This window comes from Parasteatoda tepidariorum, chromosome 4 (assembly GCF_043381705.1).
Source record: "Parasteatoda tepidariorum isolate YZ-2023 chromosome 4, CAS_Ptep_4.0, whole genome shotgun sequence".
In the NCBI taxonomy this organism is placed as follows: domain Eukaryota; kingdom Metazoa; phylum Arthropoda; class Arachnida; order Araneae; family Theridiidae; genus Parasteatoda; species Parasteatoda tepidariorum.
The window spans coordinates 49,488,827-49,516,112 of NC_092207.1; the positions used below are offsets into that span (position 1 = coordinate 49,488,827).

General features: G+C 29.3%; 2 protein-coding genes across 3 annotated transcripts in view; both read left to right on the forward strand.

Moving 5' to 3' along the window:
- The first annotated feature begins 244 nt into the window (after window positions 1-244).
- LOC107452588 (glucose-fructose oxidoreductase domain-containing protein 1) lies at window positions 245-7,519 on the forward strand. The gene has a single exon (XM_071179766.1). It carries the CDS (start codon window positions 607-609, stop codon window positions 1,780-1,782), a length of 1,176 nt encoding a protein of 391 aa, XP_071035867.1. The 5' UTR covers window positions 245-606; the 3' UTR covers window positions 1,783-7,519.
- Window positions 7,520-12,164: 4,645 nt separating this feature from the next.
- Window positions 12,165-27,286, forward strand: part of LOC107452589 (probable cytochrome P450 49a1) — a 32,558-nt gene continuing 17,436 nt past the window's right edge. Inside the window, exons 1-8 of one of the 2 annotated variants that reach the window (XM_071179767.1) lie at window positions 12,165-12,302; window positions 14,815-14,983; window positions 17,926-17,971; window positions 20,037-20,274; window positions 23,367-23,513; window positions 23,606-23,696; window positions 25,046-25,236; window positions 26,485-26,695. In XM_071179767.1, the coding sequence (XP_071035868.1) occupies window positions 20,052-20,274; window positions 23,367-23,513; window positions 23,606-23,696; window positions 25,046-25,236; window positions 26,485-26,695 (863 nt within the window). In that variant the 5' untranslated portion in view covers window positions 12,165-12,302; window positions 14,815-14,983; window positions 17,926-17,971; window positions 20,037-20,051. Of the gene's footprint in view, window positions 12,303-14,814; window positions 14,984-17,653; window positions 17,972-20,036; window positions 20,275-23,366; window positions 23,514-23,605; window positions 23,697-25,045; window positions 25,237-26,484; window positions 26,696-27,286 lie in introns of those variants that run through there. The other variant, XM_043042934.2, reaches the window with a different exon arrangement.

A 27,286-nucleotide genomic window follows, 5' to 3' on the forward strand; every position in this document is an offset into this window, starting at 1 on the left:
CATTCTAGGTAGACGAATTTCTGGACAACTACCACCCTCACAAACCCTCTGGAAGGAGCTCTTCTGGAGGAGTGGAGCAGACATGTCAACCTCACGTGCCTACCATGAGGATGGCATGTCCTCCGATCATCCTCTGGGATGTCTCCCAGACCGTCGCCAATAGCTTTTTGTGCAGCTCTGGTGTGACGTAAATAAAGTATCTATCAACTCTGCATGAGATCTCATGCAAATACAAGTCACATTTGTTTGGCAGTTGGATGCCTATAGGATTTTTCTAGTGCCAGCTTAGGGCCGAAGAATCGCTTGCGTAGATGGATGTAGTATAAGATAAGTCGTACCAAAAGCCTTCGGTTGACCAAAAACCTTAAAAATATTGATAACAATAAAACAAGCAAAATATCGAAAAGATAATAATATCGATAATGAAAATATCGATATTTCGAAATTGCATTGTTATCGTAGTTAACATTAAATGGTGATTGTTTGTTTACTATCTAAAAGTGACTGCTGTCAGTCCTAAAGAGTAGCTATCGTCTGATTTTTTTTAATGAAATCATAGGGACTAATGTTGCTTTTTTATGTGACAGTGCTATAAAAAATTTGAATATGTTACCCAGTGTCGGTGTTTTTGGCACTGGTAAAATAATTCGTGTTCTAGTGCCATGTTTACGATCTCGGGGATTTAAAGTTGAAGCTATTTGGGGAAGAAGCAAGGAAACAGCTGAAAAAATTGCTAAAGAATTAGAAATACCCTTCTTTACTGATAAAGTTGATGAGGTTTTACTAAGAAAAGGTGTAGATCTAGTTTGTATAATTTGCCCTCCACATCTTCATTCTCAAATTACTGTCAAAGCTCTTGGCATTGGAAAACATGTTTTATGTGATCGTCCGGCCGGATTATGCCAAACTGAAGTACTGAAAATGGTCCATGCTGCCCAGTATTATCCTTCTTTAATATCCGTTTTATTCCACAGCTTGCGCTTTTTACCCGCATTTGCACAGATGAGAAAAGCTGTTAAGGAAGGATATATTGGTGATCTGACTATTTGTGATGTGCAAGTTCAGTGTGGTAGTTTATTACATGATCATTATGATTGGTCTTGTGATGCACTAATGGGTGGTGGATTGCTTACTAATGTAGGAAGTCATATCATTGATATAATTGCCTATACAACAGGTCAGCGTGCCAAAAGAGTTCATGGGATGGTCAAAACGTTCACTAAAACTTGTCATTTTGAGGGCATTAGGCAAATAACCAGCGATGACTTCTGTGCATTTCAAATGGAACTAGAAGGAGGAGGTTGTGCTACTGTTACACTGAATGAGCATTTGCCAGGGCAGTTTAGTCAGGAAGTGTTACTTTGTGGATCTAATGGCTACGTAGTTGTACGTGGTGGAGATCTTTATGGACAAAAGATAAATTCCATTAAGGAAGAAGTCTTATATTTGGATATTGAGGACCTTAAACAATCTTCTGCAATGAGCTTTAACAATATAAATATGTCTGTACCAGACTCTGCTGAAAATTTATTACCAAAACCTTATATGAAAGGCTTAGTTAAAATGGTTGGTGCTCTTAAAGAAGCATTTGCTTCTCAAGATGATCTGCAGAGCTGGGTGAAAGAGCCTGTTGCAATAGCTGCATCATTTGAAGATGGACAGTACATTCAGGCTGTGATAGATTCAATTCGTTTATCTTCGAAACAGAGGGAATGGGTGAAAGTAGAACTTATGTCAGAAGACCCAGAAACCCAGCAACCATTGTTATCATCATTACCTTAAAGTCTGGGATTTTAACTACTGAATGTATTTGTAGGGAAGATTTCTGTATTGGTACTTTCTCCAGAATAATTCACAAGTTTTGTTGATTTCTGGACAGTGGCCACAAGAAACTAAAAACGCATTACAAAAGGGGACCAACTTAAAGGGTATAACTCAGCAAACCCCAGGCAAATATCGAAATCACTTAATAAAAGAAAATTGATAACTTAAAATATGATGGTCGGTTGTAATTAGCATGAGCAGGTACCAATACGGAAATTTTCTCTACTTGTGATTATTGCATTTGTACTTAATATGCATTTAACTTTGTTTTTGCATTTACACTAATGTGATGCCATCTTATATGGATTGATGGTTGTGAAATTGTATTTTATTTACTGACATTATTGGTCACTGCATTTTTTTTTTTTTACATTGTACATAAACATTTTATTGTGATAAACAGAAATATAGAAATAAGTTAATTCTCACAAATAATTTAAAGATCAATTCTAACATATTTTATTATCCCAAATTTATAAAAATGTCAGTTAATTAATAACTACTAAGACTACTGTAAAATTATTTTATTCATTTGTATATATTTTAAGTATTTTATTATTTTGCTAGATACTAAAAGTTATATTTAAAGTAATACAATAATAGTTTTTTTTATTTAAATAATAATTAAACATTTATTCCAGTTGCATTTATCCTAATTAGAAGAATGTTGTGTGTTTTGTCTGTTGCGTCTTTTTTTACAATTTTATTTAAATAACTTAAATTTTAGTCAGGCATTGGTATCAAGAACTCGGAGGGGGAAACACTAGATATTTAATGATGTCGAAGATTTGCGTTACTGAAAGTCAAATATTTTTAACACTATATTAAAATAATAACTTGAGAGTTGTGTCATATGTTTATACTTCAAACTATATCAACATCTTTATTTCTTCATGTACTTTTGATAAATTTCTTCTGTTTCGGCCCTTTCTTCAACTGATGTGTTCTAATGTTAAACACTTTTTTCTTTTTTTAATATTCTCAATCACAACACACTGCTACAGTATTGTTTACATTAATTACTTCCCTCTTTTCTATTGGTTAAATTAAAAGTTCATGAAAATCTCATGCGTTGACATTCCTTTTTACATATGGTACTTGTTTTACTTGTCTATTTCCTTAATGGATGATTCATTTAACTATAACTTCTTATGGATGATTCACTTCTAACAAATATGTATCTATATATATATATTTTTTTTTAAAATTAGAGTTTTAAAAAGTCGTTCCTAAAATTATCCAAGAAAAGTCTTAAAAAATAAAGTTCAAGAAAATTTTTTACATTTTTCAAAAATAAAGTTTTTTTTTGTGATTTAAAATATTTTGTAAAATTGAGGGTCACCCAGTAATGTAACTGATCTAAAAGAGTTCTTTTATTTTTTATTAGCATAGGAAATGCACCATTAAATTCAAATTTTTTTTTATTATATTAAAAAAATTGCATTATTGAAATTGATATTGAGGTCCAGGTTAATATAATTTTCAATTGAGTCTTTTTAGTATTTTTATTTTGGATTTGTTTGGTGTTTTTTTGTTGATACATAGTTCGAAATATTGAGAAAAATTAGTAGGTACTCTGCTAGTATCCCTATTCAAATAGTAGAGTTTCTTTTATTGTTAGAAACTGAAACTCTTTAGGAAAGAAAGTTTGCATTTAATTTTTCTTTACAATATACATAAAGTGTTAAGTTAGCATTAAAAATTGAATATTTTTTTAAATAGTGCCTTCATTTCTCTTAAAATGGTATTTTTTAACATTTAAATTATAAGTTAAAAAGCACTTTTTGTTATGCAATTGTCAAATATTCTTTAGTGATCGTCTAGAGATTAATGTATACAAAAGTAACTATTAGAAATTCTTTCATATTTTTATCATTTACCTTGGTATTTTATGAAAGATTTTCTATTTATTTAATTTAGACTCATTTTAAAAACTTAAATACTCTGTTATTCTAAATTTTTTTTAAATATTTACTTAATAATAAATGAGGATTGATATTCTCCAAATTACTCTTTCTGAATTTATATGTTGTCTTTTATTTTGGTTATAAACATTTTATATTTCACCTTATAACTGACAGTTTTGAAAGCGTGATTGGACATACTATAAACTTGCTTTTGAATACGTACTATTATTATGCTTTATTTAACTATCCTTGCAGAAGCAATTGTTAGAAAGGAATCTTTCCTTTAAATTTACCTAATTGCTGCAGTCAAAATGTTTTTATCAAAAAGAAAAAGAGAAAATTAAGTTTAAAACGAAAATTTCAATTAAGTTTCACACAAAGATTGTTTAATTACATCAGTCTGAAAATATTTGTAGTCTTAATCAATTTAAGTGATCCTTCCTAAAAAAATAATAATAAATAGAAATTTGCATGTAGTATGTATGTGAATGTTATTAGAAAATTTATAAATCCACCCACAAAAATTTCCTAATTTTTTTTCAAGAGGTTTAATTAGCGGTAGAACAATTCTCCAGTTTAAGGACTATTTTAGTTGAATTCAGTTTTCCAGTGTGCAACTGTTTTGAAACTACGTGTAAAATGAAATGCTTGTGCATGTGTGAATCAGAGGTGTGATATGCATTGAGGATAACCACCTAACCTTTAAGATTATTTTGAGTGGTTCAAGTTTTGTGATGCATAGAGATACTTGGCATTATTTGTTCATATTTACTGTTAATGTATTGATATTTGTAGGTCAGTGCATATGTAATGCCCATTTCAGTTTTCTATTAGAAATTTAACAAAAAAGAATAGATATAAAATATATCTATTATTTGAATAGTAGAAATCTATTATTTGACCAAAAATTTTAGATGAGTGGTCTATTCAATAAAAAATGCACCTGATAGATTTCAAAGCAAAGATATCTACTGAGCGTAGCAGACATTTGATTTAAAAAGACCCAATATCTTTATTTATTTATTTTATTTTAACAAAGGTTGACTTTTTTATTTAAAATTCAGTTCAATGTAAATTGTTACCGAAAACTAATTAAAGTGAACAGAATATGACTGCATATTTTATTTCTCTTTTTGTGTTCAAATTAAGATCTTAAGGTATTTTCATTTTATTTCAACATTTAACGTTGAATGCAAGTCTATTGTGTTTTATATTTCTGAATTATTAGAAGTAATATCATTGGTACTTAATTTTGAAATTATTTATGATATTTTATTAAATTTGTGATTTTTTTTTACTTCTAACTAATATATCGCTGTCCACTTTTATGCTAAGAAAGTAACTTTAATTTAGAAACATTGTTTTAAAGCCATTGATACTCCCAAAGCAAAATTCAAGAGCAAATTAAAATTATTATATTGATAAGAAATTACTTGCATTAAATTGATGTGCATTTTATTTTGGTGGAAGCTTTTCCTTTAATTATTTCAGAAAATTTATCACAGTTTTTTTGTTAATATGCAAGTTTCTCTTCTACTTACGTGATTTTTGTTGACTAATTTTGTGATTTTTGTTGGTGAAACAATTTTTATCTTTTTCCAGATTTAAGAAAATATAAATTGCGTGGAATATTAACCTGTGTACCTGTTTATTATTCATATTCAAAAATTAGTTTGTAATATGTTTTGTAATATATGTAGTTAAAATATGTTTGTAAACTTTGACAAAGAATTGAGAATCAAGGGTGATAAACTTTAAAAACAAATCAAAATTATTAAAAAATATTCATCCATAAGTAATTTATTTTAATATTAACTTTTCAAATTATTATTTTTATTTACTTCAGAATTATAGAATTTTTTTTTGCAATAGAAAATATGTACCAGATAAAATTTTGTTGCTTAAAATTTGTGCTATAAAGCATCAATATTTTTCTGTACTAAAAATACTATGGTGCCAAGTATCTTCATTTTGACATAATTTTCAAAAATAGGGTCCAAAGAAAATGTGATCTGTAAGTAGACTTACTGTCATTGAATAGAAATTTTAAATTCTTATTGAAGAAATACAATACTTGAAATACTAATGGGCCAAAGTAATATTAATTTTCACTTATTGCCTTTAAAATATTTTTTTCTGTTTGTACATATGCTTTCACATATAACATCATCAATAGGAAATAGATTTGTCCAGGTTCTATTTTCTCTCCATTAACTGGGTATCTGATTAAAATATGTTACTGGATTTTTATTTTAAAATTTATCTTAAATCCCTGGCAAGCCTCTATATTTAAATTTATTGCACATAAAAAACTGGGGCATTGCTTTTTATTGATTGCATTTAGCATGACCAGGATTTGATATGGTAGGCAAACTTTTGTGACACATAATCTTTTGCGAAAGAGGGCCAGAAAGAAATTTGTGGCATTCGGGGGCTGAAATGAGTTCATTTTTATATCAGTATATTATAACTTAATTATTCCTTAGTGTTACCAAAAAAACATCAATTTATCTCAAAAATTGAAAGACTTAAGTATATGTATAATATTTTTAAGTTAAAAAATATGATATTAGGGGGACAGGAAGGTAATGTCGTTTCAATGCATTAAATATTCGTTAGTCTTAAAAAAAATTTTTTTTTTTTATTCACTTTGATTCATTTTCAATCTAGAATGGAGAGGTTTCTAACGAGCGTGAATACATTATTGATTAAAAATAAAATCTTGATAACAAATATCAAATGCACTGAAACGACAATACTTTCCGGTCCCCCTAATACATTTGAAGATTTGTAAACTTTGTAATTCTTTCATAAATTAACTGTTTTTAACTGTAAACGTGGATAATTAAATTTATTATTTTTTAACTGTATATGAATTACATAACATGTATTGCTTAAAAATATATGTTTAAAAAAAATTGAAAGATTTAAATGTTTTGACAATAACAGAATTAGTGCCTCTATATTTCTGAATTTTAATGTTGGTGTTTTATCAAAACTTATTTGAATTAGTTTGAAAAGCAGTTATAAATTGTAAGTTTTTCCTTTTAATTTTTAGTCGGAAAACAGGACGCTGCATGCTGACCATTCAAGCTGTAGGCTATGCATTCCTATGATATCGGAATATCTCCAATATAAATAAAAATTTATCAGGAAATAATATTCTGTTACCCTGACAATAAGAACGAAATTCCCTTTATATACATTTTTCTAAATTATTGTAGATTGACATTGCATCATTTACAGAAATACATTAAAATGAAATGATGATATTATTTTGTTTAATATTTAAGTTTTTTTAATTTTCTAGTACTTGCATTTTCTTCAAACTTGTTCAGTTTTTTAGCACTTATTTTTTTTAGTTCTCTTTTTGTTTAATTAGATGAATTTTGATTGTAATACTTTTAAAAACATGGTATTGTGTATCCCATCTTTTTTGTTGTGTTTAAAAATCTGAAATTTAAGCTATCTGTACAATGATTAGAGCTTTTATTATTATGCACTCCTGGTCGTGATTTTTGCTTCCTTGTGAATTTTTGTTTAACATTCATTGTAAATATATTAAATTGAAATTAACAAGATATAATAAAATTATTTTTTTTACATATTTAATTTTTAAGCAGATGTTATACAAGATTATATAGATTAGTGACATCAATTTAATCATGTAAATTGAAATAGATATAGCTTAAAAAGTTTGTTAAAAATGTAGATTGATGCATCTGCATTGTGACAATGTTGTATTTTTTATTCAAATGAATGAATAAAATTATTCATGCATTTTGTAAGATTTTTGTTGGTTGATTCTTTTGAAAATTAAATTTAATACAATAAGATGAGAAAATCCATGACAACTTAACTTGATAAAATGAATATTGTTCGTCTTGCTGTTCTGAACAAAATATATTCTTGTCAAATTGCAAGTAAGTATCGCAAAAATATATCTTAATCAACTGTTAGAAGACTGCGATTTAACCAAATTTGTAAAAATCAATGGAAAATCGCTTTTAACACAACTTCATAAATTCTTACGCAAAGAAGCAACCTGAATGAATTAAATGGATACAGGAGAATATTAATTGGAAAAGTGTCATATTTTCCGATGAAAAATATTTCAATTTAGACAGTTTTAGTAACTACTGTCACGTAAGAGTGCATACAGAAATTTTCTCATAGGAGTGCAACCAGATCATACATTAAGTTACGTAAAATTATTAAATTTAATCTGTCAAAAAAGTTGACGTTTTATATAGATTTATATCGAATATTATATAAATATTTACATTAAGCAATTTAATTAAAATAATCGATTTTGTTTATATTTATTCTTTTAATGAAAGGAAAAATTTATTCGAAATAAAATTATAAATTACATATATAAGTGTTTTGAAAACAAAAATGAAATTTTACATTGAAAAAACTTTATTTCGATTTCTTTTTCATTTATTTATTCTTTTGATTTTTCAACGGCGTTAAAGAAGTCTAAATTATTGAACGCAACCTGAATGAAAATAAAATTAAAAACTTCCTTAGTTCGGAATAAAAAATACCCATCAAAAAGCCAAAACGGAAATTCAAATTGAATAATTTCAAAAAAATAAATTTGCTCTTTAATATTTTACCTTGTAATTAAATGGTTTAAATTATAAAATTCGACCTGAAAGAAAAATAAAATTAAAATAATGAATGATTTCGCGTCAGTTCGTCGCGCACAGTTCCTAGTAACGACAATTTGTCGTTGAACAATCCGTCGTGAGAACAATTCGTCGCATCGACAATTAATGGTGAGCACAAATATTGGTCTCAAGATTGGTTTCATTCGATTTAGTGTAAAAAAATGCATCGGAAATAATACCTCAAGTAAAATGCAAAAAGTAAAATTAACACTAAGAAGGTGGAGTGCGTTCCTAGTTGCACTATTTGGACCAGGTTTTTGTGGTTACTCCTTATAATTTTAGTCGAAAATATGAATCGGTCTTTAAAAATGGATGTGTTTTTCGAGAGTGAACTTCGTTATAACGAGCCTCTTTTTCTTTTATAATGGTCGACTATTTTGATTTAAAATACGTATCTAGAAAAGATTATATATTGAGTTGCTAAGCTCTGTACTTTATAAAAGACAGGAATTTCTATGTAGAAATAAGTTTCTATTTTATAACAAGTTTTTAATAAGAAGAAAATAATGAGTGTGATGAGTGTGGCATCATTGATAACAGCGCCTTTTGACATCATTGATAACAGTGAATTTTGATTTTAATATGAGGGTTACTCTGAAATTTTTTGAGATGCGCGCAGACGAGAATTTACAAAGTAAAAATAATGGTTTAATTTTAAAATACAAAGTATTATAGCACAGCAGACGATTTTTTACTGATTTACCTCAACTTGTAATTCAACTTCAATAAATTTTAAACAGAAGAGAAAATGGAGTTGACGCGTAAGCATTTTCGCGTTATGATTTTCTACGATTTTAAAGCAGCATTAAATCAAGAAGAATGCGTTCAACGGTTGCAATTAGCATGTGGTGATGAATCTCCAGCTCGTGCTACTGTATTCAGATGGTTTAAAGAATTTAGCAGAGGTCGCAATTTTCTTCAGGATGGAGTACACACAGGAAGGCTTTTAATCTGTGGAAAATTCGTCTACAAAAGTGCATTGATGCTGGAGGAGAATACTTTTAACACATCTAAAATTTTGTAAGTGTAACTTTAGAAACCTAGTTGTATCTCAAAAATTTCAGAGTGACCCTCGTAGTAAGTTGTAGTTTAGGGAAGTAAAGGAGCATAATAGATATGTGATCAAGGAAAGGTGAATTTTTTCAAGTGAAGGACAGAAATTTTAAAAACAGCAACAGAATTTTCCTTTTGTTGGGAACAAGATTACAGCAACCGGTGGTCGCACTCGTATTGCTTTATTAATATAATGGGGTAAAATTTCAAGAAGGAAATGTTGCTCTTTTTTTGCTTTTCTCTATTGATACCAGAAATAGATAAAAATATCTTCCATTTAAGTCTTTTTCGTATAATATCGCAGTCTTTAACCGCAGAAAATGTATTTTTCTGATAACAACTCTGTCGTTATAGTGGCAGGCTAGTGATTTTTTAACTCGTTACAAATATATCGTTATAAATATATCGTTATAAATGTATCTTTATTGAGGGTGATAAGGAAATTTGACGTAATAGCGGATTTATCGTAATATGCTGTACTCGCTACATCGAGCTTTTCTGTATATTTCCATGTGATTTCACAATCTATCTATCAGCTGCAACGTTTAATTAAGCTAAATTTAAAGTTTGCCTATTCAATCATCGAGATAGCACCGTAGTGCGTAAATATCCGTTCTTTAAATCAAACAGTATTTAGAATATTCTGTTTTTCATTTGTTTAAAAAAATTGTATTTTAAAGTTTTATACAAATCTTATATCCTAAAAACTCCCAATTTCCGTAATGAAACGCCCATCGTGTCTGTTACAAAAGTCTTCAATTTTCGTATGTAATAGCTAAATTCAGTAACTTTTATTTTGAATTTGAAAAATACCGCTGCAAAAATTGAAACTAAAAAAATTACAAAAAAATATGTATTAGCCGGGGTAGTCTAGCTGGTAGGGGTTTGGGAGCATGTTCGAGAGATCGTGGGTTCGAACCCCACCGGCTGAAGACCGTGTAAAAAATGGCGACTGTTGCACGCTAAATCTGTCGGGGTAACAAAGTCCTCCGCGTTCCCATAAAAAATCAATACCTCTGGGAATACTGGATCCGAGATTAATCGTATTCTGGTTCAGGTCAAAATTACGATCTGAGGATGGATGGATGGATGGATGGTGTGTGAATGTGTCCTCTCTGGGAAACGGAATGTGACGTATGTATGTTATCTCCGAATCCTCCTCTGGGATCTTTCCCTGACCGTTGCCATTAGCCCATTGTGCAGCTCTAGTGCGACGTAAATAAAATTACCGAAGTATGAATAAGTGAATTATTAAGCTTATTTGGAAAAATCTGGAATATTTTCAACAAAAAAGGTGATGGATAGTTTATTATATTTCTTGCGACAAATATGTTACGACTAATATAAAATTTTTCTTAGCCAGAAAAAAAGTGCTAATTAAAAATATTTTACAATCAATTTGTGTATCTTTTTCACGCAATTATTATGCTGGACCCTAAGAAATAGCCACAACAATAATTTTTAATTTAGTATCTTATGCAGGCATACACCTCTTCCTTATTGTAAATAACAATAAACAAATCGCAGAATCCTGTTTTCATAATTTTTGAACGACCAGAAACTATATATTTAGTTAGCTTTTGTAGAGAATGAAAAGTAGATTCAAACCATAAGATTTAGAGACAGAAAAAAAACCCCCATCCAAATGACTAAAATTATCGATAGGGGAAAAAGACAGTCTGATATCTTCTTACACATACTTCTACAAGAGAAAAAAGGATGAAAGTCGAGAGGGGAAAATTCAGAATATAATATAGATTTTAGCATCAAGCTTAGCAAGCTTTAGCATCCAATTTATTTTATGGAAAGGAGAATTTTTGGCAGTGTTTCCGTCCAAAAGGCGAAAAAAAAATACATATTTCTTTTTAACCTTTTGGGATTATGTACATAAACACCATTAGGAAAATTAAAAGGTCAAAGCTTTTTTTTTCATACAGCCGTAAGAGTGACTGCAAAAAATTATAATTTTTTGCGATATTTTTTTTTATATCGAAAAATCCGAAAAACTGTCAATATAAACAATTTAATTACTCCAAAACTAATTTGACATTTTAAAGTGAGACGCCTTGATCATTTTCAGACGTTAAGAGTACATAGATGAAAGAATTCCCCTACTTATAGTTTTTGCTAAACTGAATTACGAAGGGAAAAAAAAACTTCAACTTTGAGAAAAAATAACGCCCAAATATACAACTGTATCGACAACATTTTGTTATCAGACAGTTCTTCAGACATTTTTTTTAGAAACGTTCAGAATTTCATTAATAATTTTTGAGTTACGAAAGTTAGAAAAGAGTTGTGAGTAAATGTTTTGAAACAGCTGCGAGGTAATTTTTTTTTTAACACAGAGAGAAAAAAAATTAACATAAATTTTACCTGAATGCAAGAATTAAAAAAAAAAAAAAATTAGAAGAATTTTGACTTCTATAATATAAAATAATAATATTCAAATTATAATAAATGTCCATATTCTCAATAAGTAATGTCCTTAAGCACTGGAAAACTTTTACTATAATTCTAGTTACATTAACTAAGTATAACTATATTTCACTACCAGCTTACTATTTCCTCATTAAATGTAATTGTGAGAGGATATGCGCTCTTGTCTGTGCTAAATCTCAACAAATTGTTAGTGAATCTTATATCTGATCTGATCTGATCTTCACTTTTTGTGCTGCTTTCATTCTATAAACACATATCATTGATAATACGAAAATAAAAAGTTATTTTCTTGAAAAAAAAATCCCAATTTTACGTCAGTTAGATAGCGGTTTAAACACAAATAAAATCCAGACGTTTTTTTTCCCCACTTCACTGTAAATAATAAAAATAATAAAAAAAGGTAAGCGAAAATTTTAACCATTTTTCAATTCATTCTTGTGTAATAAAACTTTTACGAATGGTATTTTCGGATGATTCGATTTTAACGAGCTCCCTGATTTAACGAGCGAATTTTCTCCATTCTTATGATCTCGTTATAAACGAGTTCGACTGTATTTTTGTATTAGTTCCTAGCTTTAAATTTATAGATGCCTTGTCTAATGCTTGAGTCTAAAAGAGATTTTAGTAAAACAAATGTTCAGTTTTCTTACATTTAATTACGGAATATTTACAGCATTAAAATAATCTAAATCTTAGATATTACAATATTTCGTCATTCGTTTTCCTATCATGTTTTTACTATAAAAATAATATTTCACTCTCCAAAAAATAATAATAATGAATTCTTTTTTAAACATTAATTTTTAAATCAGTTTTCATCTTTTTTTAAAATTTTTTACTTCGGTAAAAAAAGCATGTTAAAATTAAATAGATTTATAACATAAAGCAAATGTTTAACTCTTAGACGAAATGTGATATCGGTGTCCCTTTTAATGTATTTTTTTTTTTCTGATGCTCTACTTGCAAGCAAAAATATATTTTGGTATTTTCTAATTATAAAAAAACAACCTAATAGCTACTGAAAAAATCTGTTATATTATCAGAGTTATATTTGTACTAAAATATAAAATCTCGAAAAAGTAAGTTTTTTTTTTCCACTCATGTTCAGAAATTTATCAAGAATTGATTTTGTAATTTCTAAAAAATTCAAGGATGAATAACTGAATTACTGTCTCTCTTACATCTAAATAACTGTAACTAAGTGCAAAGTTGAAAAATTATTATTTGGAAGTGAATCGTGTTTGGAATATTTTACCTTTAATGCAGAACAAGGCACAGGTGTTGAATTTTGTTCGTAGTCTAAAACTGTGAAATTATAAATAAAAAATCTCGAAATTGGAATGAAATTGATTAAATAGTGCTAATCACAAACACACCTTTAACTCATTGAATTTAAATTCTATTGCTTCATTTTTTCAGGCTGCAGATCTGCCTCTACCGCGTTGTACAGGGTTATTCATAATTCCCTCCGCCTGTAAACGCCATTTTTCTTTACTACAACTGACTGCAGTGGTACATGTTACTGCCATCTACCGGCGACTGATTAATTTAAAACTTGAATACTTTCGGAATAATTTCATATGTTCTTTTTTGCCATATTCGTCATCGTTTTTTTACTATAGCGCTTCGAAATCCCGGAGGGAATTATGAATAACCCTGTATATTGTTTACCAAAAACTTAAAATTACCGAACTAATTACCAATTGTTAAAGGTTTTTTTCTTCCTGTTAACCTAAATGTACGATTCATCATCCTGTGATTTATAGATGAATAACCTAAAGAGAATTAGTACAGTGTCTTCCTAGGGAAATTTGGTTAAAATTTCAGTTTTCTATCTCATTAAAAGTTTTAATATGTCATTGTTTTTAAAAAAAGTACATTTATTTCTTTTTGCTGATACGAAAAATGATAACATTTTATGCAAAAATTATTTCAAAACAAACAGGTGAAATATTTTGTAACACAAATTATACTTTTGCCTGCTCAATTTGTTCATATTTATTCGATGCTTTAAGAAGCTAACAGCATGCTTTGAAACTTAGGAAAGAATTTTGAAACAAATGAAAATCAAAAACTGAACTTAGTTTGTTGGAGTAACACATGTATCTCTTTATTTCCCATTTGCCCTTTTGGCAATTTGTTTATTTTGCTATGCAACAGAAACTTTCGTAATTTGTCCTTAATCAGTTGTAAGATAATATATAAAACTGATAAAAAATTTTTTTTCAAAATTGCAAATTCTCGTTGCTTGAAAAGCATTTTAGTTCAAGGTAATAGAGAAAGTTTTGATAGGAATTATCATGCAATCGGTTTTTAAGTTCAGTTGTTGTTGATTATCATTTCAGTTCGCATGCACTGATGAGTTTCCTACTTATTGTTTGACGTCTATAGTTTAAATTCCACGATCCAAATTGAAAGTGAAATAAATGCTTTTGTGAACATTTTGTAGAGTAAGAATTAAAGTTTGATAGAAAACTTTTGCATAGAAGAATTGTAATTATCATTGTTATTGTATCAAATGTTCCAAAAATGACCGAAGATTTGAAAGAAAAATGAAAAGAGATAGAAATATATCGTTGACTGCGTCCTGCTTAGAAAACTAGATAATTTATTCTCACAAGGTTTTAACGACCAACAGTTAAGACTGCTAATTTGAGGACAGAAAAACTATAAAACAATGCGTTCTATTTCATGTCAGATTATCCAAGCCGAAATATCCCCGGCTTTGCCATATTGCCAACAAAAACTGACAGTTGTATTGAAAGCATAGTCTTATAATTTCTCTTAGTTATAAGTTGCTTATGTAGATAATCTTTGCAACTAATATTGCAAGTTGTAGTGTATAATTATTCCGTTTCCTACGCAGAACGCAGAAAATAAAGTATTTATATTTCTTCCGTTTTTTTTATTAGATTTTCTTTAGAAATCGTTTTCAATTTTTGAAATATACATTTGAATGTTGGAATTCGAAAGCATTACTGCAGCGAAGTCGCTGTCACACAGCTGGTGGAGAGCTGGGTATCGTGAGTTCGATCTTTGGAGCCGACTAAACAACCAGTGTGTGTAGATGCGCACAGCCAGGTACACGTTATGATAATCTGGATTAAAAAATATTTTTGATTTCAAAACATTTGATATCATATTGTTCCTTTAGCATGCACAATGTATCGGTATTATTGTGACAGTTGAAGAAATAAAATAATTTTTCTAATCAAACTCCTTTCAATTGTTAGAATTAAGAATTTTCCATTAATTGTAGTGTTTCGTTATTAAAAGTTGAGAAAAAGTTCGCTATAAGTTTAATTTAAAAGCATTATGAGTTATAAAAATCAGTTATGTTTTTTTTTTAAAATTCGATTTATTGTCACAATTTTTTTTCTATAACTTGATTAACTATTCGATATTTCCCTTAGAATATTGGTTATTTATTTGTATCTGACGTACTTATTGTTATATTGAGAAGTTGCTGGGGAAATTAATATGTTAGAAAGAATAAGTTTGTTACTTTTGGCATTATGACAAGAATGATAAAAGCCAATATTCTCTTAGCTTCGGACATTATATTTGTTTTTCCGCTGTTATTTGATTACTCATATGCTTTTATTTGACTGGAAATAATGGAGAAACTAAGCAGAAAATAACATAATATAGAGTAATAATACGAGATTATAACGGGTTTCAAAATAATTCCGATTCAATAATATAGGGAATCAATAAGGAAAATTGAAAGTTATGTCGATAAAACCTGCGAAAATAATAAACGTCTAAAAAAGAATAACATTACTTATAATAGATTTATCATTTTCTATTGAAATTGACAATCATGAAAGTTTAGCAGTGTTGATGTGAATCGTTTTTTTTTAACGAAATTGTTCATTCGTTATTTATTTCTAAACATTTTTCTCATTAAGAAGTAATGTCATTTTAACAATCCAGGATGATTTATTTTGTTTATATTGCTTTAAGATTATGAACTTTAAGCGTGTAACATGTCAAGAGGGCTTATTTTTAAACATCTTACATTTATTTTCTTTTGAAACTAGTGTTGTAGATTCGATATGGAGTTTAGCTCATAAATGTTATCCTAAAGCAACACGAAGTTAAACGTTCAACCAATTTTAAGCGTTCAACCATTTTTCTTGGATACTTCAACCAGAACAGGATAAGCAACTTTTTTTTAACTGAAGAGTCTGAAATTTGATGAAGTTATATTCTGAGAGCCAAGACTATTTTCTGTTTCTTATTTCAATTATTTTCTGAATATTTCACTGAGAATTACAGTATTTTTTATTACTAAAAAACTCCACCATCTGCTTGCTTCGCTTACTAACCTCCATGATTGCTTCTAACTTAATTCTGTTTTTTCATTCTTTTCTTCCTCGAAAAAAGTGGATATCTTCCATAAAAACAACTTTTTGTTAGTAAATGTGTAACTATTATAATTTTGTGTACGACCATTTTGTTAATGTGTATAAATCATTACAAAAATAATGACTTCCTGGTTTTGAAAAATATTTAAAGGTTCAAGAAAAAGAATTAGATTTAGGAATACAGATTGGTTGATTTATTGAGAAGGAGTCAAGGAGAAGTAATTTTACTTGTTTATGAGTTTTGTGTATTATTGTAATATATAATTGTGACATTTCAAATAGGAACTGGTTTTCTCTTTCCTGAACTAAAATTTTTATATATTTAAAAACTGTAATATAAATATTAAGATTTATTTCTGGCAGCTCCTGATCATTTTAACACTTTTTATTTTTTTGACTACTTTCGATATTAACTCAAGTGCGAGCTTATAAAATAAATATCTCGAGAGAGATAAATGCATTTTCCTACAACAATGGATTAATCGTCATGATTTAGAGAAAAGATTTGAGAAAGACACTTAAAACTTTAATGGCAATAACTTTTGAAAAAATTGCAATAAATTTTATAGCAATAACTTTGGAAAATTTGAGATTTCGAAAAACTTTCCAGTTAGTTTACAAGACCCTTTATTGCAAATCAAATTTCAACTCAGTAGATGTATTCATGCGGGCTGTAGAACAGTCTGTATGATATTTTTTACAACAAATTTTGTCAATAAATAATTCTCGAACTAATTATCAAATGTTAATCTTTTCCATTTCAGTGACTTTATCGAATTTGCTCAGAAGTTTTATCGATTTTGCCCAGTAAAACAAGATGTAACGTAAAATAGAAAGCTAAGACAGGTGTCATTTATAACTTTTTAATATCAAGAGATGTTCTTTTCATTCAAATATGTATATTTTCTTTCATATCCTTTCTTTTATATTCGTTGTTTATGCACAGACATTTTGAAAAACATTGATCATATTTTAACACCGTACAAATTTGCTTGAAAAAAAATAAATTGAAGAAACATTTTTTTTACTATTGACGAAATTCGTTTTATTGAAGATGTGACGATAGTTATTTCGTCACTGACGAAATGCTCGTTCGGAGCATATATCCGGAAATTATTTCGTCAAAAACAGAGAAAGTTTCGCGATATTTGAGTATCCATTTTTTATAGTGCATTGTATATGGTTCAAGGCAGCAATATCCCGGTTTAAATTTTTCTGAGAGAATACCAGCCGAGTTATTGTAGATAGTGCGAAATTGTGTGGATTGAGTTATCTTTGAATAGAAGTGAAGAAATTTTTATCAGCTATAAGAGTTCATTGTCACTCGTCCTTATTAAACAAAGCCTAATGGAATAAATATTTCTTCATAACTTCGCATGGCAGATTGTTTTCGCTTACATTTTTTAAGTTCTTCTGTACTTACTATCCTCCGACAGAAGATAAGAAAAAAGTTATATTTAATAGGTTATGTATAGATAATTCTTTAATCAGATTTGATAATATTAAACACATATTATAATTCAAAATTTCGTTTTATTTATATAAATCTAGTTGTCGTTTCGGATATGTTTTGAAAAAAACTATTTAATAGCATTTAACTTTTCTTTATTTCCAGAAAAATATATTTTGGATTTTAATATAAATTATTTTCAGTGAACTTCATATTATTGTCATCAGCATTTTTGAAGGAAAAAAAAGAGTAAGTAGGTTTTGTAATATTTTTTCGGTTTGGTAGTCGATTTTTGTTAGTTATAGCATATTCTATGTAAATTTATTTAGTTGATTGATTTTTTAATGAAATTTCTTTATGATGAAGAAAAATAACATTTAAAAGTTTAGCTAAAATTAATTTACGATCTTGTGGTGTGAATGGCGGGAGAAAATGTTTCAGTAAATGGGCAAAATTTCAGAAATAAATAAATAAATAAAAAACGTATTTGTTGGTAACGAAACATAAAATTATTATTGATCAATATTATTCAGTCCATCGTAGCTATCTAATAAAAAAATTCTTGATTATCAGTTCGCGTGAAATTTTAGTTCATCAGTGCTGATTAAAATAACTCTTGTAATATATATTAAGTCAAGTCAGAAATACATTCCATATTAAAAACACAGCAAAAGAGATGTAATAGAATATTTACATTTAATTACACTAATGAAAGAATTTAGTCTTAAAATGAAGAGTGAATGTTGTTATCTCAGGGAGAAAAAACAACTAGCACAGATCTTACTGGTAATTTGGGGGGGGGGGGGGGAAAAGGGGACAAAACATCAATAACAACCGTGGGGCTCTAATAATAGTGCTTCTCTCAAATAAATCTGAATCATTGAGTTGTGTGATTTTTTATATTGAGTAGTAGCTAACATTAGAAAATACCCACATCTATTGAATATTTTGTAATACTTCCAGCCATTTAATATAAAGCACATTTTGGAAAGTTGTGTGTAAGGATTTTCAGTACGTTTTATATAGCGGCTGTGGTAACCTAGTTATTAGAGAATCAGACTTCGGTCAGGAGGTGTCGGGGTTCGATCCTCGACTCCGCTAAGACAGTACATGTAATATACGTGGGGGAAAAATTGGTTACGGAATCGAAAGTTCTGTGGTCAGTCGTTGAGGAGTACCATAGATACAGAGATCTGGAGAAATATCCCCCCCCTCTCTTCAGATCTATGTCTAAATGGTGGAAGCAGCATCGTGAATGAGTGGTGCTGTCATCTGTCCTTAGAATTTTGACTTAAGATGTACTTTCATAATTGCGGTGCTCTCTTGTCAAACGAAAGGCGCACCTTCCCGAATTGCGAATTGCAAAAGACTAATCGCTGGTGAACTTGCTTGTCCGAGAACCATTAGAAACAACAATAGGTTTTAAATCCTTTGTAATTGTTTAGATTTAATTATGAATAAATAAATAAATAAATATATAAATTGAACAGGCCTATACTTTAAAATTAATTAGATATGAATACGAAAAGTCTCCCTATTTAAAAAAAAAGAACTCATACTTTCAGGAACATATTTATTGGCAACACGTACAGCAATGTTTCATCTATTTTTCAACATAGCCACCACCAGAATTGAGACTTTTGTCTATCGTGGGATCAACTTTTGTATCCCTCTGTCGTAAAACTCTGCCGCCACGGAACCAGCGTGTGACAGACGTCTTCTACTCTTCGTCTTTGCCAAAGATTAGAGAAGAAAAGATTAGAGATTCTGCCAAAGAAAGAGCAAGATCAGGACTGTAGGGTGGATGATCAAACAACTCCGAGCCAAATTTCGTCAAAACAGCTGCTGTGCGTCGAGCTGTATATGGACGAGCCTTGTCATGGGGGAGCACAACACCTGCAGTAAGCATTCCACGCCTCTTGTTTTGAATTTCCGCAGTGTTTCACAGTAACAGCCAGTGTTTACTGTTTCACCACGTGGTTCCATTCACAGGCGGCAGAGTTCTACGACAGAGGGAAAAAAAATTTGATCCCATGATACGACAAGTGTCTCAATTCTGGTGGTGGCCATGTTGAAGAATAGCTGAAACATTGCTGTACTTGTTGCCAATAAATATGTTGCTGAAAGTATGAGTTTCTTTTTTTAAAAAAAATAGGGAAATTTACTTTCTGGATGCGCCTCGACATTAAACATTAATACAGTTCATTCTTCGTACATAAAATAAGATCTACAATTCGACCGTTTGTACAAATCTATTGTAATTTCAAGAATTTTATATTAGTATATTTCCTCATCTTTGAATTCGTATTTGCAGCTGAAAAGATAAACGATGAAAATTCCCACAGCTATCCTCTTGAAATGTCCTCGAGGAGAAGCCTTGTCCAGCGTTCTCGCATGCTCCCGAGGACGGGAAGCGATTCGAGACCAATCCAGTTTCTTTGCTGACTCAGTTTCACCAGAAGCACTGAGCAGGGCTCGGCCTTTGACAGAGATGCCAGGACCGAAAGAGTTGCCTTTCCTCGGAAACATACATCGATATCTGCCGATCACTGGTATAGACTTCTATTTTCAATGAAATCTTAAGTATTTTTAAGAAACAAAGAATGTAACTCAAGTGTCTACCGTTAATTTATGTAAATAGTATCCATCATAGAATAATTATGTGTTAAAAAAAATTAGTATACTTTATTCCGGATATGAAAATATATACTTTTAAATGATGGGACCGGGATGGATCAGGGGTAAGATCACTTGTTCGTCTCTCAACAAGGTTATCCAGATTAGATTTCGAGTGATAGCTGATCGACTGTTGTCCTGCTTCTGGGTCTTGCTGGCCACAGTCTTGACTGCTCCAGTGGTAAATGGATTATGGGTTAGAATCTTTTGGAAATCGGGCTGACAGTGGGAGGATTTTCTAATATTTTAACGCAAATGAGAATTAATTTCCTCAAAAAGTCGTCCCTGACAGCGAGATTGTCAACATTTCCTTCGTCCTTTGCGTAGGATTAAAATTTGTCAAGAATATCGATTTGAACATTGACTTTCGCAATTCTGAAGTAAATCTGCTGTTAAACAATAGACAAAAATACTTTAAATATATCACTAACTTAATTTATCGTCTGCACTAATTAATTAGCATATTTGAGGTCACCCCCTCGAACCATTAAGAATGAGTCCTAGAACGTGAAGATCCGATCATTTGATTAAAAGTTATTCATGGTGGTCCGTTTTTTTATTTTTCACTCTGTGCAATGCAAAGAATTTAATTGTTGATATTATGAGAATAAAGGAAACTAGGTGAATTGTTTCTGAGCTGTAAATAAGACATTCGTTTAAGCTTCCCAGAAAATGCGACTGAAGTTTGATATAATCCTAACTCAGTATTGGTTATTCTAACTCCTTCAAAAGTTGAAGTTTGATTTCCCAGAAAATGACTCCGAAGTTTAATATAAACCTAACTCTGTATTGGTTACTGTAACACCTTCAAAAGTACTAATTTCGTAAAACCATTTCAAATCAATGATTAAAAAATTATGTAAAATCAAAGATTAATAAATGATGTAAATCAATCATTCATTTCAGTTCTCACTCAATATAAATATTCTGTCAGTAAAATCAGAAATTAATCTAATAGTTCAGTAAAATCAATAGTAAAAGAGAAAATTCCATTAGATATCTGGAAGTTCAATATCAACTTAATAGCTTGAAACTTTTTAGTTGATGTCAAGAAAATATTCCAAAATCTAAAAAAATGTCTGGAAAAAAAACCATAAAACAGAAATGAAAAAAAATTTCCCTCGTTTAATTAAAGGAAATGAATGATTTCTTACTGAAAACTATAAAAATAATGCTAGAGAGACATTAATTTTTATATTATTTCTTTATCTTGTTGAAATTAACAAAACTTCATTATTCGTATATCATTGCCCTTTTTAACGACGTTGGTAAATATATGAAAAATGTTAGCTATATATATTTTATGGATGTTTGTAATTGTTCAAAAACAAAAATTAACCAAGTCTTTTACGTTTATGTTCAAAAATTCTCGCTTTTATGCCTGATAATAAAATAATTTAAATTCTAACCCCGAAGTTAAAGAAAGCAATTTTCGGTTTTGGATCATTCTCGAAACAATTTTAATTAACTTGTCGAGTACATTGTCGGGTAAATTTTATGTCATTTATTTAGTTTAATATGTTTGCTCAGAAAAGAGTAAGGTAGAATGGTTTAAAATAAATTTACAGCATAATTAAAAAGAGAACGTTAACAATTCTATAAATTTGGGGGCATAATTTATCAAACTATGTAATTTTATGCTCATTTACGATTTTTTTAGAAAAAGACATACCATCAATACACTTATTAAAATATTATGAATATAAAGTATGATATGATTATTTTATGACATTTGAGTCGGTTCATATGATACAATTATGATTTTTCTTATCTACAAATTTAGAAAATTTATAGGAATCCAAATATAAATCATAACACAGTTACTTTTTTGCTGGAGTAAAATAACGTAAAATCAAAACAATGTTAAATGTAAAAATAAAAAAAGTTCTATCGTTTTCACACTATAAACTAGTTTCCGTCGACCCAGAACTGACAGACTGATTGAAAAATCCAAAAAAGGAAAATAGTAGGAACGCTTTGAGTTTTGCATAAGGAAACATTTAACTTGAAAACTAAATGCAGATTTAGTTCACAGCTTACATTGCTTATTTGAAAAACTCTAAAAAATATGTTTCTGCTGCATGCTTGACCATTCCAATTGCATGTTTGCTTGAGATAATGCTCATTTTGTCCTCAAATTGTATAACGCTCTTTGAGCAAATTGTGATTATTTTGCCAACATTGATTTTGTAGTTTTTTTCAGTTATCAGTGCCATCTATTGACGAACTTTACAACTAAATTTAGATTTGCAGAATAAGTTAAAACGTTTCCGAAGCATTTTTATCCTGTTCCAAATTTTTTAAATTGATTTTTCAAAACCAATTCCATCATCCCCAATTTCATCATTCTTATCGAAACAAGGTAGATGGTAAACCGAAGGAATAAGTATGGTTAAAACTACCAGAATATGATAAAATTCACATTGTTTCTAGCTCTATGGTAACACCAAAAATAAACTCAGACATTTTTATCAAAGCACTAAGGTGTCATGATAAAATTTGGTAATTTTATCATGACACCTGAGCATGGCATAAAGTCCAATTATTCGATTAAATTTACTTTTCATTTGTTTTTTTAAAAATATCTAGTAATTAGAACTAAAATTTTGGAAATCAGAATTTCCGCTTAATCATTTCCATATTGAATGGAAAAATGCTAAATGAAGAGTTTAAATGCTGTATATTTTGGTTTTTAAGAACAAAATTATGCTATTTTTTTCTTCTTAAATTAGAAATGTCATTACCATGCAGTATGGTAATTTTGCCAATTTTTTCTCTTTATATTTAATTACTAAAACATCAAAACGGTCATTTGAATTTTTTTAAAATTTGTACCTTTTAAGTTACTAACATCAAAAACACAATTCGAAACGCACTTGTGCTTCTTAAGTTAGATGTTTTTAATAGGTAATGCCGTTTGTCATTTAACTCATTGATAAAACTTTATCTGTTCCATCCAATGTATTAGGTGAATTCTCCATGAAAACATGGCACGAGGCTCAAGCATCGAAATTCAAAAAGTATGGTTCAATTGTAAGAGAACAAATAGTGCCTGGAGTTACTATGGTACATTTGTATGATCCAAAAGATATGGAAGCTGTTAGCAGAAATGAAGGTACTGTAGGGTTTAAGGTTTAAAAATTTTTTCTATGAATTTTATTTATCTATTTATTTTAAATGAGTTCAATCTATTTATCGCTTACGCAGGTATACATCCCAAGAGGGAGTTTTTTGTTGCCATGAGAAAAATACGGGAAGATAATAAAGAAGCTTATTCTTCTGTTGGAGTTGCAGCTGCGTAAGTAGAACAAAATTCAACAAATTAATTTGATTGTTAAATTTGTCTTTATATTTTTAAGAAATGGAATGAGAAGAGTTAACAATTCAATAGAAAGTTGTTGTTTCAAGTAATAAGTTACAAGTATAGAAAAATTTAGAGCAGGAAATCAGAATTTAAAATATTTTATATCGAATTAAACATCTATTGCTCATAATTTATTACCGAATAACTTATTTGTTTATTTTGTAATTATAGCTTACAATTATTTTAGTATTAATGTAATAGCTCTTAGTGCATTTTTTTGAAAATTTTATAATTTTAAAATGCTCAAAATGTTAATTATAGCATTGAAACAGGTTTCAATTGTTTTGAGAATGAACTGTTTGATTAATCTAAAGATCCTAGAACTGACTCACTTGAAACTTATTATTTTCTTCGGTTCTTAATTGTTTCATGATATTATTAAGGAATAGCTAGGATTATTTATTTTTCTGTGGAGTTATAGCTACTTAAACACTCTGTAAACAATTCCAGTTCAAATTAAAATTTAAAGTAGGGGCACTTTGGGTACATCATTCGTAAAATCTATTTTACTGTAAGATCCATTTTTACCGCAAAATATTATACCATAAATTTTACAGTAATATTTATTTAATGACATAAAAGTCAAGTTGGAACCCATCTATCTGAAAGAGGACAATATCACTATCTGAAAGAGGGCAATATTTCATTGAGAACTCAATGCTATAATTGCATGGATAAAGCAACTCTGGTAAAATTATCGAACTGTACGGTAAGGATATTTCTTACAAGGAAAACTCGATAGTTCTGGTTAAGAAAACCAAAATATACGGTATTTAATCCAATTTTGGAAAATTTTTCCTTTCATATAAAATAGTAATTGTTTACTGTAAATTATGGTTTTCAAAATTATCGTTCCTATTACCACACATGTAGAAAAAAATGCAAAACAAAAAAGCAAATTCATCCGGATAAATGGTTTACATGCCAGGCTCTAAAGAATCATGATAAAATTACCAGTTTTATCACATCTATCAAATTATATCACATAATATAAACCATATCTTATTGCTAATTTTACAAAAATCATTACTAAAGCGTTTCGGTAAAAATTATGAGCTTTTTGGTGTTCCCATAGAGCCAGAAACGCAATAAATTTTACTATATACAGGTAGTTTTGAACATACTTTTTTTTTCTCAGTGCTCTATGTCACCTCTAATTGAATTACGTACACTTGTTTCATTTTTCTTTACTAAGTTTTTTCGTCATGGCATTCAGGTTTGCTCGAATGAGTAATTATTAAAATATAATGTCCAAATACTGATTGATTTGAAACATTTTCCAGGAATGGAGAAGATTGGCATTACATGCGAACCCGTACACAAAGAGTTATGATGAGACCACAAATAATGAAAATGTATCTTCCACAAATTAATATCATAGCTGATGATCTCATCAGTAGGATACGCAAACTTCGTCAAGCTGACCATCAAGTTCCTATGTTGATAAACGAATTTTTCAAATGGGCATTGGAATGTGAGTAAAACGTTTCTTTACCAACATAGAATCATTTTTTATTTTTAATGATAATATTAGTGAGATATTTAGTCTCGGAAGAATATTTTAAGTAACATATATTTGTAAGTTTGAGAAATTCAGTTTTAGAGTGCTCATAAATATCAAGATTTATTTGTGAAACTATTTTCGATTGTTAACAAAATTCACTTAAAATTCTCTTCGATTAAGTTCTTCCTTAACGATATAATCTTGTGTAATTCGGCATGCATTTCCATAATCTAATACAAAAAATTGAGAATTCTTATAACAGTTCAATTTTTGAAAAAAAAAACAATTATTAAAAATTATTATTCGAATTAACATTTAAAATAAGTATTGATTGCCTGAAGATCTGTTTATTTTAAAATTATTTCGATTGTTAACAAAATTCACTTGAAACGCTCTTCAATTAAGTTCTTCCTTGACGATATAATCTTGTATATTCCGGGATGTATTTCCATAATCTAATACAAAAAATGGAGAATTCTTATAACAGTTCAATTTTGGAACAAAAACAATTATTAAAAATTATTATTCTAATTAACATTTAAAGAAAAGTAGGCTGCTCGCCTGAAGTTCCATTTATTTTAATATAATCTTCGATTGTTAAAAAAAATTTATAATCTTGCGTAATTCAGTATGTATTTCTATAATCTAATACAAAAAATGGAGAATTCATATTACAGTTCAATTTAGGAATAAAAATACTTATTTATGAATGTCGTAGGAACATTGAATAATTGGATTCTTTGAAAACAGTCGCCGTCATTTTGCAATGCACCGCACTAATTGATACGTCTCCACTATTTGCTATTCAGTCTGATAATTTTAGGCCTATAGTAATGAACTCACATATCATCAGGCTAATTAAGAACTATTAATATCATTGCTAAATTTATTTAATTTATTTCAGTCACTATGTAATAAATCTAAAATAGGAAAGGCTTTTGTAAATGGCCTTATTAAAGGTTTATTGCATTAAGCCCTAGCAAATTCAAACTGATTGAGAATTTTTTCTTACATTTCTAGCTATCCTGATGGTATATAGTCAGATTGTAATAGGCCTGAAAAATATGAGATGGATTTAAAAATACTGAAGACTTTTTCATTGCAAAATGCCAGCGACAGTTGCTCAGAGCCAAATTTTTTGCTCCATATGCATTCGAACAGTTTAAAATTCTTCTTATTGTAAAAACATTCAATTTAGGTTTGTTTTGTTTATTTCAGCTGTGACTTACATATTGTTCACTGAGCGCTTAGGCTGCCTTGATGACAATGTAACAGAAGATTCAATAACTCAAAAATATATTCAGTCTGTCAATGATTTCTTTCAGTTGTCAGCCAAAGTGGAACTTTCAACATTTCCTATTTGGCGAGCTTACCCCTCTCTCTCACCCTCTTACAAAAAGTTGAAACAGGTTCATGACTTTTTCTTCAAGTACGTTAAAATTATTCTTTATTATTATTACAAGGGCTTTTTTTTTATCATTACCTATATTGTTTTCTTTTCATTTTAGGAATTTTTTTAGTAATAATGCTTGAAATATTTTACTCAATCTCAGTATTAAAAATCTCACTTTTGACGATTCAGCAATCCTTGAGTTATATTTCGTTAATTTTGAAAATCATTCGTCACGAAATCACGTAATTTGTGACGTAACGAGAGCTATCAAATATATGTCGGAAATATTTCCTCAACTCGAAATCTCATCGTAGTGCATTATGGGAGATTGTTAGCTAGAAGGACGAAACTAGGATGAAGGCTAGGCGATCAAAAAGAAAGTGAAGAAATATACAGACAGGGTTGTATGTTGGTTAAGTAGTTGGTCTTGTACCAGGAAGATGCATGATTCGAATCCAGCTTCGGGTTTAGTAATGAGTATGAACTAATTGGTGTAATTAACCTCTATTCTGTGTTTCTTGTGCTGTTAAGATGGCAATGATCCAGCTACATGTTGCACACGATCAAATGAGTTATTAGAAAAATAGATACAATAAGCACTACGAGTTTTCATTTTTTGTTTTCCTT

Bases quoted from the DNA above. Each gene is read 5' to 3' on its own strand.
- LOC107452588 (XM_071179766.1), top strand. From the start codon at position 607: ATGTTACCCAGTGTCGGTGTTTTTGGCACTGGTAAAATAATTCGTGTT.